The sequence below is a fragment of the Mesoplodon mirus genome (genome assembly GCF_964341445.2).
Source record: "Mesoplodon mirus genome assembly, chromosome: 7".
NCBI lineage: Eukaryota > Metazoa > Chordata > Mammalia > Artiodactyla > Ziphiidae > Mesoplodon > Mesoplodon mirus.
The window spans coordinates 102,942,178-102,954,102 of NC_138983.1; the positions used below are offsets into that span (position 1 = coordinate 102,942,178).

The following is an 11,925-nucleotide window of genomic DNA, read 5'->3' on the forward strand; positions in this document are numbered from 1 at the left end:
AGGAACTTAAAGAGTTATTTGTACACTCATGTTTATAGTAGCATTATTCACAATTGCCAAAAGGTGGAAGCCACCCAAGTGCCCACTGACTGATGATTGGATAAGCAAAATGTGGTCCATCCATACAGTGGAATATTATTCAGTGTAGGAGGAAGGGAATTCTGACACATGCGACAACATGGATGAACCGTGAGGACATTATGTGAAGTAAGTGTCACAAAAAGGCAAATTTTGTATGATTCCACTATGTGAGGTACATAAAGTAGTCAAGCTCATAGAAACAAAATAGAACGGGGGTTGCCAGGAGCTGGGGAAGGGGAAACGGGGAATTGTTCTTTAATGGGTACAGTTTCAGTTTTGCAAGATGAAAAATTCTGAGGCTGGTTGCACAACAATGTGAATAACTTACAACTACTGATCTGTACACTTAAAAGTGGTTAAGACAGTAAACTTTATAGGTATTTTACCACGATTTAAAAAATGGCTAAGATGAAGGGACTCACTCAACATCAGGATGCTGGCACAGGGCAATGTCAGGGTTTGAACCCAAGTCTAATTCCAAAACTTGTACCTTTGATTTGTACCCTGTAATTTTCAGAGTAGAGAGTGATTTAATAATGAGAGAGGAGACAGGCAGGACCTAATATACAAAACAAGTGCATTTTTTAAGGCTCCTGCATTGAAAATGTCTTTAAAAAGTATATAGTGAGTCCATAAAATATTGAGACGTTTAAACTTCTATTAACAATGACCATCTGCTCTGATGACCCCTGTGCTTTAAGGAAGCCTCCTCGGGAAGCTGACTTAGTTATGACATTGCCCTGAGGTTCACTGACATTGTCGCTGAGGTTCGACGTGTACCTGGAACCGTCCTTTGGAGCTAGGTTTCAACCTTGCATCACCTGGCACTGGGAAGCCCCATCTCAGACCATAACCTCCCACTCCCGGCCTTCCTTATCCTCTGTCTCGTCCTCTCCTTGAGTCACGTAGCCTTTGCTCCCTGTTTGCTCCCTATGGGTAATGCCCTATGCTCACCCAGCCTGGGCCCTGCTCAAGCTCACCAGCTCCTTCAAGTCCATCCCGGCCCCTAAACCCTCCTGCCACCCTCACACTTCTGTCCTGAGGCTGGCCTAGTGCCCTTTGGGCCCCCCAGCCAGCAGGTCCCTGCTCTCAGGCTTTTCATTCTACTTTGACAACAGCCTCCTAGGTCTTCACCTCCTGCACCTGCCTGCATCCTCTGTCTGCTTCTCCCGACCCTCCTCCATCCCTTTACACGGCGCCCTCTGCCCAGCAGGCCCACCTGTGCGGCTACATCCATGGGCTGATGGGCTCCTTGTGTTTGGTTTCTGATTGGGTTTGGCCAATGGGGGGGTTAGAGATCAGAGCAGGGAGGAGAGAGCTTGGGGTACTTACTCCCCTGGCTTCCATTCTCTGGGGCCACACAGCTTCCCTCAGAGGACTCTACCCAGCCCTCGGGGTCTCCGGGTCCCAGGAAATGCCCCTGCCCCTCACCCCTCAGCTCTGGGGGTGGGAACAGTCCTCACTCATACTAGCTCTGGGCCCTGCACTATCCTTTGTGGTTTCTCTGAGCCCTGCCCACTCCCTATGGAGTCCCTTCAGGAAACTCCCCTCCATCACTCCACACCCCTGTGAATGTGCCTTCAGCTCCCTGCCAGGACCTGGACTTCCCAGGCATGGAGAAGCTCCTAGATGGGACCTTCAAGGCTTCTCCTAGCTGCCAAGGGCCTCTGGGTGGTCCTGCCTTCATCCCACCCTGGTCTGGTCCCTCTCCTCAACCATCTCCTCTTCTGCATCCTCACCTTGACAGTGTAACTTCCGTCTAACCTGTGAACATGCTCACCACCCCCTCAGCCTGGAAACACCGCCTCTTCCCCCTTCCTTTCCTTTATTGTCAAATGGCTTCAAGAGGTTCCTCTCCCGCTGGGTCCTCAACCCACTGCCATTGCCCTCGGGGGCCTCCTCGGGCTCTCGGCCTCCCTGTGACATGTGACACAGTTGTCAGAGAGAGGCACGTGGCCTGGTGGTTCAGGGGTTGGGGGAGCAGGGCAACGTGGTGGTTATTAGACTGGGCTCGAGTCCAGTTCTCCTACTTCCTAGCAGGGTGACCTTGGGCAAGTGATACCTCAGCTTCCTCATCTGTAAGGTAACAAAAGGACAGTCTTATAAGCTACTGGTGACGTATAAATGATATAATACATACTAAAGCACTTAGAAGAGAACATAGGGCAAATGGGAAATGTCCTCTATTATGAGCAAGAGGATGGGCTCTGGAGTTAGAAAGCCTTGAGTTCAAGTCCCACCTCTGTTACCTTCCAGCTGTGCAGCCTGGGGCACGGTTCTTTGCTTCTCTTTGGTTGCTCCCTGAGCAGCAAAAATGAGTTTGATAAGCTGGGCTTCGTAGGATTGACAAAAGGTACTGCTTGGTGACATGTTCAAAGGAGTGGGATAACATTTTTGAAATTAACTTGTGTGTGTGTGTTTGTGTGTGTGTGTGTGTGTTTTATCTATTTCTTTTAACCTTTTGGTTCTAGGCTATCCCATCCCCCAGCCCCATCCCCCCACTGCCTCCAGAAAGGGATGTAGTGCAGAAATAGTAAAAAAAAAAAATGGGGTTTTCAAAAGAATAAGGATATGAGGAAACGGCCAGGCGCTGGTGAGACGACAAGTCTGGGATTGGCAGGAAAGAAGAAGCTTCTCTGCTTCCCTGTCAGCTGGATCCTTCCTCCCCGGTCTCCCCGGGAGAGCCCTGTGGACCGGCAAGGCCTCAGGAGAGGCTGGTCCTGAAATCAGACTGCCCGAGCGTGGTGCCCAGTGCCCCAGCCTCCCTCTGTGACCTCAGGCAGGATACTCAGCCTATCTGTGCCTCAACGCCCTCATCTGTAAAGTGGGGCAAACAGCACTAACCTCCTAAGGATGAAATGAGTTAATACACTCGAAAGTGCCCAGAACAGTACCTGGCACAAAGCAAGCTGTCTCTGTGATGAATACCCTCAGCCTGGCAGCAGCTCTCTGGCTCCCTCACCTCTCTGACTGCTTCCAGGTCTCCACGCCGGGCTCCTCTCCCCTCAGATATCCGTTTCCTCCGCACTCTGTCCATGGGCTGGGGCCACTGTGCCACCCCCTCCATTCGCAGGTGTGTATTTCCAACCCCTGGTTCATCTCCAGGCCCCAAACTGCCTGGCTGCTTCCGGGATGTTGAGGTGCTCACTCAACCAGTCCTGCTTCCTGCCCTCTTGGTAACGGGATTATCACCTGCCAGCTCATCCAGCCATCTTTCTCCGTGGCCTGTGGCATTGGTCCTACTGATTCTTCCAGAAAGCTCTCAGACCAGTCCCAAAGCAACGGTCCAGTCAGGTGGTAGTATTAATGTGGTGGGCAGAATGGTCTCCCAAAGATGCCCATGCCCTGATCCCCAGAACCTGGGAATATGCTCCATGACGTGGCCAAAGGGACTGTGACGATGTCAAGGTTACTAATCAGTGCTCTTAAAAGAGGGAGACTAAGGACTTCCCTGGTGTTGCAGTGGTTAAGAATCCGCCTGCCAATGCAAGAGACACGGGTTCGAGCCCTGGTCCGGGAAGATCCCACATGCCATGGAGCAACGAAGCCCGTGTGCCACAACTACCGAGCCTGCGCTCCAGAGCCCACGAGCCACAACTACTGAGCCCACGTGCCACAACTACTGAATCTGCATGCCTAGAGCCCGTGCTCCACAACAAGAGAAGCTACTGCAATGAGAAGCCCGTGCACCGCAACAAAGAGTAATCCTCGCTCACTGCAACTAGAGAAAGCCTGTGCTCAGCAACGAAGACCAAACCCAGCCAAAAACTTTTTAAAAATTTTTTTAAAAGTGGGAGACTATCCTGGGTTATCCAGGTGGGACTAATTGAACTCCACCAGTCCTTATAAGCAGAGAACTTACTCTGGCTGGATTGGAGAGATAAGTGGTGTTTCTTGCTGGGCCCCCACTTAACAGCCCCAATGCTCCTCTTCCTGGGAAAGCACCAGGTCAACGTTTCCTCTTTACCCAAATCCCTCCCTAGATGGCAACACCTCAGTCTGTTGCATGAATGAGGATCACAAGAACATTCATCTCACATTTCACTGACAACCCCCATTCTCCATTCCACAGGGTGGAATTTCCCTAGCTTAGTCAATTATCTTGTTATCTCAGTTAACTGAGAATTTCCAATTTAGATATTAGATGTTCCCAAAGCTAAATTTACACTCAAAAAGTGAAGCTTCTGTTTTTAGAAGCTTGAGTCAGCTCAGTCTGAAACTCAGCCCCACCTCCCCGGTCTAGCTGTGTGATTTGGGCCAGTTCCTTAACCTTTCTGAGTCCCATGTCCATGTCATCAAATGAGGATAATAATGATAATAGTAGTTCTCACCCGCACAGGATTTGTTTTGTGGATATAATTCTGTAAATATATATACAGAACATACATAGATGATGTATAAAGCCATGTGAGATACAGTAAGTAGTCCATAAATGTATGCTGTAGCTGTTTGCATTATGTATGCTACTCAAAAGATTATGATCTTTCTTTCATCTCACATCCATCAGAATGGCTACTATAAAAAAAAAAAAGGGAAATAACAAGTGTTGGTGAGGACGCAGGGAAAGTGGAACCCTTGTGCCCTGTTGTGAGAATGTGACTTGGTGCAGCCACTATGGAAAACAGCATGGCAGTTCCTGAAACAATTAAAAATAAAATTATCATATGATCCAGCAAGTCTACTTTTGGGTATATATCCCAAAGAACTGAAAGCAGGGGCTTGAAGAGATATTTATACACCCATGTTCATAGCATTGTTTGCAACAGCCAAAAGGTGGAAACAACCCAAGTGTCCATCAGTAGATGAATGAATAAACAAAATGTGTTGAATCCACACAATGGAATATTATTCAGCCTTAAAAAAGGAAGGAAATTCGGACACATGCTACAGCATGGATGAACATGGACATTATACTCAGTGAAAGGATATTATACTCAGTGAAAGAAGCCAGTCATGAAAAGACAAATACTGTTATGATTCTACTTATATGAAATACCCAGAGTAGCCAAGGTCATAGAGACAGAAAGCAGAACGGTGGTTGCTGGGGCTGGGATGGGGGGACAAGGGGAGTTGTTGTTTCATGGGTGCAGTTTCAGTTCTGCAAGATTCAAAGAGTTCTGGAGATGGATGGGGGTGATGGCTGCACAACAGTGTGAATATATTTAATGCCACTGAACTGCACACTTAATAAAAGTGGTTAAGATGGTAAATTTTATGTTATGCATATCTTACCACAATAAAAAAAAATGAGAAAAATGAGATCACGATCTAGCCCTTTCCTCTGAACTTTTTCCTCTTGGAAGCCCTCCATCTGCTGGTGAGAAACTAGTCCCATCAATTGCTGTGCTGGGTACTGACCAATGAAATCAGCCGCCAGTTCCCAAACAGGGGACAAAACATTCCCTGAGGACTGGTGAGACCAAACAGGTGAACCCCCAGAGCGAGGAGCACTTGGGGAGAAGCCAGGGGTGAGGTGGGGGTGAGGGGGGAGGATGGGAGCACGACCCAGGCAGGAGGACAAGCGCGATGCAGATGGGGAGCCAGCAAGTGCACCCTCCCAGGCCTGTTTCACTCCGTGGATTTCCCCACAGAGAGTCCACCTGTCACCTTATGTCTCAAAATGCAGGTGTTCGCTTAGAATAACAGAAATGTGAATTAAAATGACACAGGTACCATACTTCACCTCGTAGATCAGTGAAGATCCAATGGGGGGTCAGCACCCTAGGCTGGGGAGGGAGTGGGAGACGGGCGTCCACTGCTGGCAGGACACCACATCCGGAAACCTCTGGTGGACAATTTGGCCATGCCCATCAGAGCTACAGCTGTATGTGTCCTTTGACAGAGCAGACATACCTGCACGTCCGTGAAATGATGCAAATAATAGGAGAATCCCAGCAGCCTTGTTTAATAATAATAAACAAGACTATGGTGTAGGCTCTGGTTCTTTTCTGAGAGGCAGCCCAGAACTGGCAGGGGCCAGGAAAAGGGACGAGAGTCATCCGGCTGGATGGGATCTGGGGTGTGTGTATGAGATCAGTCTGGCTTCACGACCCTCAGATCCCACGCTAGAAGGGCTGACACAGGCTGGAGAGATGGCTCCACCCATGAGAAAGGAGATGGCTGGCAGGACACTGATCACCGAGGGTGAGGGGTGGACACCAGCATTTCATCCCCCTGTCATGTCTGTTCTTTCTTTTTCTCTTCCATCTCCACCCTCGTAGCTGCAACCCTGCGCTGACTTGGGCTGTCCTAGAGCTCAGTCTTCTAGGGATCCTGGGACTTCCCCAGGGTGGGACTGGGGGAGTCCCTGGGGAGGGGTAGGGTCAGTCAGCCCTTCATTGTTTACCCTTCGCTTCTCTTTTCCTCAGAACAAAGTTTATTGAAAGAATACACACACACACACACAAGCAGGAGTTCTGCTGATCAAGAACGGAGAGGGAGGGAGCACTGATGTTGGGGTTCTCAAAGTGTGGTCCTGGAACCAACTCCAGGCGACTCCATTTCCCCCACCTGAACCTGGGGAGCATATAAATGTGAAGATTCCTGGGCCTTATCCCAAACCCACTGGGTCAGAAGGCCTAGGAGTTCATGTTGAACAACCACTCTTAAACATACGGAAAATCCAACAACCACTGGCTTTGGTGTTTCTTCATTCTGGAAGAACTGAGTCCTTTTCTCAGCAGAGTTTAAATAACAGCCACATCCAACTCTAAAGATTACACTTTACAAGGCACATCAAATCATATAAATTATAACTTGCAAGGTTTAGCTGTGAAATGAGCAAGGCTGAGGCTTTTGAGCCGTGTAAAATGGGAGAGGGGAGATTGTGAATAGAGCTCCTGATGGCTCGCCTGCACACAGCAGCTGGGATGTTCACTGGCAGGTCTCCCCCTTGTTTACAATCCTTCAAGCCTTCTTCCCACTGCTTTTCAGATAAAGATCAAAACACTTACGGTGACATGAAGGAGGCCGACTTGTCCCTTAGACCTCCTCCTTCCCACTCTGACTTCTGGACGCCCTGGTTTTCTCTCAGTCCCTTGGATTCACAATATGCTCTTCCACCCCAGGGCCCTTGCACATGCCATTCCCTTCTCCTTTTGTCTAGTTAAGTCCTCCTTGTCTTCCATATTCCTTTCCTTTACAGCCCCAATGTTGGAATGGAATTAGTCACACCTTTGTGGGATCATTTGACTTATTTCTCTCTCTCCTGTCAGCTTCCTGATGGCAGGGACCATGTCCAGTTCTGCCATCACTGTACCCCTAGACTAGGCTCGGTGCTGAGGCTCTGGGTAAATACTGTGCAATGAATGAGTGATAGCAAGAGTTATCACTGTTGACTATAAACAGTTCTCACTAGCCTGGCTATAAACAGGCTTCCTATTGCCTTAGGGAACCAAACTCCTTACAGGATATAGAAAAAAGTCTGGAGGGTAAAACCCTGCAAATATCAATATTGATTTTTCCCTGAGCCAAATGATTACAAGTGACTTTTATTTTCTTCCTTATATTTTCCTTTCTCTCAATTTTTAAAAACAAGAAGCATGTAACTACCTTCCATTATCGGAAACAGTAAATGATGTCAAAATACTACGATACCAATAGTCAAAACAACGTCAGCCTTGCTGATGAGTAGAAATCTTTAGAAGCATGACTGCCTATTCTTTAGGATTGATCCAGGCAAATAAAACAATCTTTTTTATTTGCTATATGTAACCTCTGGGTAAATGCAATGATGACTTTTTAGTAATATAAATCCCTGAATTTTTTTTTTTTTTTTTTTTTTTTTTTGCGGTACGCGGGCCTCTCACTGTTGTGGCCTCTCCCGTTGCAGAGCTCAGGCTCCGGACACGCTGGCTCAGCGGCCATGGCTCACGGGCCCAGCCGCTCCGCGGCATGTGGGATATTCCCGGACCGGGCACGAACCCATGTCCCTTGCATCGGCAGGCGGACTCTCAACCACTTCGCCACCAGGGAAGCCTAGTGACGTATTTCATAAGCTAAGTCCGAGGAGCAGTAAGCAGTCAATTATTTCTATACAATGAATGCAACTCAATTTCTGTCTAGTTAATAACTGTCCTCATTAGTTCCCTTTTCCAAATGGCTTATTAATGTCAGTGGATCCTCATCTCAACCCTGTGCACCTCTGAGGATTCTTCTCAGTCTCTGTTTTAGGAGACCATAATAATGATCATTGTGTCATTCACTGAGCACCACATGCCAGGCTCTTTATATGCATTTCTCACTTAATCCTCAGAATAACCCTGTGAGGTAAGAGGTTTACAGACAGGGAAAAGGAGCTCAGAGTGATTAAGTAATTTGGTTGAAGTCACTCAGCCACAAAGTAGCCTAATGAGATTCAAACCCAGGCCTGTCTATCTCCAAAGCCTGTGCTTTTAAAAATTACTACAGTTTTCTAATATCATAGTCAGGTTCAAAACAGAGATCTCTGTCTCTACTTTAGCCAGACAGGAAATAAAACTACCCCAAATCTATGCCTTGTTAGGATAAAGAAGAAACTACAGTTCTTCTTCTTCTTCTTTTTCCTCCCACTTTGCACACTGCACAGATGTTCTGTGTCCTTGAAGGGAGACCATATCATGGAGGAGAATCTCACGGGGAGATTCATGGAGTTATCTTTAAATCTGTTGCGTTTACAATAAACATTCTCAGAAAACTAGGAATAAAGGGGGAAATTTCTCACTTGGTAAGAACATGTATAAAACCCTACAGCTAACCTCCTACTTAACGGTGAAAGAGTAACTGCTTTCCCCTAAGGTCAGGAACAAGCGAATATAAGGATTTATACACTGCTCTTGTTCAGCAGAGTCCTGGAAGTCTTAACCAGGGAAATAAAGCAAGGAAAAGAAGATTCAAGGCATTCACATCTCCTTTTCTGAAAGGAGAAATAAAATTGTTCTTATTTGCAGATGACATGATTGTTTATGTATAAAATCCCAAGAAATCTACAAAAGCCCTTATATAAGAAAGTGCAGTTAAGGTTGCAAGATACCAAGAAGCATACAAAAATCAACTGTATTTCTATATACTGTCAATGAACATGTGGACACCAAAATTAAAAATATAAAACCATTTACAATCACTCAAAAAAAAAAAGAGAGATATACTTAAGTGTAAATCTAACAAAACATGTTCAGGACTCGTATGCTGAAAACTACAAAACACTCATGAGAGACACTGAATAAATGGAGAAATATACCATGATCATGAATTGGAAGACAATGTAGGAGTATATCAATTATTCTCACATTGTTATATAGGATTAAACACAATTCCAATCAAAATTACAGCATGATATTTTGTATATACAGACAGGCTTACACTAAAATGTAAATGGAAAGGCAAAGGAACTAGAATAGGTTAAAAATTTTTTTTAAAGAAAAGTGAGAGGAATCACTCTACCTGATTTAAGACTTACATAGCGACAGTAATCAAGGCTATCTCATAATGGTAGATCCATTATGACAAATAGATCCATGAAACATAATAGGGAACTAAGAAGTAGCCCCCATAGAAAGTATGGCCAGATTATTTTTGACAAACTTGCAAAAGCAATTCAATGGAGAAAGGATAGTCTTTTCAACAAATGCTTCTGGAACAACTAAATATCCACATGCAAGAAAAATGAACTTTGACCTAAATCTCACATCATTAACGACAGTGAACCCAAAATGGTTCATAGATTTAAAAATGAAACTATAAAACACTTAGAAGAAAACATAAGAGAAAATCCTCAGGGTCAGGGACCTTGTGGCATGTTCTTAGACATGACACTAAAAGCATGATCTATAAAAGAAAAACTAACTACCTGGACTTCATCAAGAGTTAAAGCTTTTGCTCTGTGAAATACTCTGCTAAGAGAATGAGAAGACAAGCTACGGATGGGAGAAAATATTTGCAAACCATCTATCTGACAAGGGACTCATATCTAAAATACATAAAGAATTCTCAAAACTCAATGGTAAAAAACTAAACAATTCGATTACAGACACTTAAAAGATATGAAGAGATATTTCACTGAAGAGGATATGCAGAAGGCAAGCACGTACATGAAAAGACATTTAACATCACTATCGATTTGGGAAATGCAAGTTAAGACTATGATGAGATACCACTACACACTTACTAAAACAGCTAAAATGAAAAACAGTGTTTATGCTAATTGCTGGTGAGGATGTGTCTCATACATTGCTGGTGGAAATGAAAAATGGTACAGCCATGCTGGATAAGTCTGGCAGTTTCTTTACAAACCGAATATACATAAACACATATGTTAATCCATGCAATCATACTCCTGAGCATTTATCACAGAGAAATAAAAACTTATGCTCACACAAAAACCTGTATACAAATGTTTATAGTACATTTATTTGTAATAGCCCCAAATGGAAACAAAATGTCCTTCAAAAAGTGAATGGTTAAACATAGGTGATACGTCCATACCGTGGACTATTACTCAGCAATAAAAGAACAAGCTAATAACCTAAATGGATGTCAAGGGCATTACAATGACTAAAAAAAAAAAAAAAAAAAAATCAATCGCAAAGGTCATAGATAAATGATGAAAATTATAGAGACGGAGAACAGATTAGTGCTTTTCGGAGCGTGGGGACGATGGTGGGAGGAGGAATTGTGACTATAAAAGGAGCATCACAAAGGACATCTCTGATGATGGAATACTCCTATATCCTGAGGGCCACACCCAAATCCACACGTGGTAAAATGGCACAGGACTCCACACATGCTTCGTGCCATTCTCTCTAACATTTGTGCATCTATAATTATTTCAAAATAAAGTTTAAAAAAATCTGTTGAGTGAAGTCTGAGAGTGGTCTGCCTTTCACAGTCCTAAAGGGATTCCATTGCATTTCTCTTTCTGCTTCAATATTTTAATCCCTTTCAAAATGTTAAAAGGCTCAAAGCCACTGTTTTTATAATTCCTTACTTACAATTTCTTCCAACTTCCTTGGCTGTCAATGAGCTGGGACTGTGGACCAAGCCACAGCTAATTCAGAGAATGGAATGAAATGAAGTGAGAGAGCACTGAGGCCATGCCCAGGGCTTACCCTGATTTACTACTTGGAGGTACGGGGGCACGGGAGGGCTCTGAGGGGCCCATAGTCTCCAGAAGCTCTGGAAAGGGCGAGAGGCCATTGCTCAAGCTGGGCACTTCAGGTGGCCGTGGCTGCCACACGCGGAGCAGGTGAAGGTCAAGCATCAGCTCTAAGCCCACCTTCCAAACCACGCCATCAGGGTGGGACACTGCAGACATAGTCAGCAAAGGACACAGGGCCCATCGCACTTTGCACTGTGCTCATTCTTACCACATGTGCCAGGGAGACCCAGCACATGCCGGGATTGGTTATTGGTGGCACACCGAGGAAGGCTGGGACTGTTAGCCAGAGGCTGTGCTTTACAAGAGACTGGAGTCCACAGAACAGTAAGGACTTTTGGTGGTGTGAGGGGTAGGGAGGGTCGGGGACTGGCTAGGAAGAGGTCTTACCTCTAAAACAAGGTCTGAATTTTCATGCCTTCCAATCGTAGTGCTTTTATTCAGGACAAAATAGCCTTCTGCACTCTTTAGATAGGCTTTCATATTCTCTGCTTTCCCTATAAAACGTTTTCAGAAAACAATTTTGTTAGAAAAATACAGTCCTCTAATTATTCAATGTCATATTTAGAATGAATGGAATACACCATAATGTCCACAGGAGAAGTCAGCAGAGGTAGGAGTGGATAGCTGGATTTAACAATGATCACAATGATAATTCTGCACACTTTTAAGACTGTCCTTTTAACAGTGATAGCCGGCATAGATGAGCTTGC

At 45.2% G+C, this 11,925-nt stretch overlaps 1 protein-coding gene across 1 annotated transcript in view; it reads right to left on the bottom strand.

Annotated features, from left to right (window-relative positions):
* The window catches only part of LOC309808919 (forkhead-associated domain-containing protein 1-like), a gene marked incomplete at its 5' end in the record, with an annotated part of 100,500 nt that extends 88,805 nt beyond the window's left edge, over window positions 1-11,695 (bottom strand). Inside the window, one exon of the mRNA XM_082629486.1 lies at window positions 11,603-11,695. Within this exon, the coding sequence (XP_082485612.1) occupies window positions 11,603-11,695 (93 nt within the window). The remainder of the gene's footprint in view (window positions 1-11,602) is intronic.
* Between the last annotated feature and the right edge of the window lie 230 nt (window positions 11,696-11,925).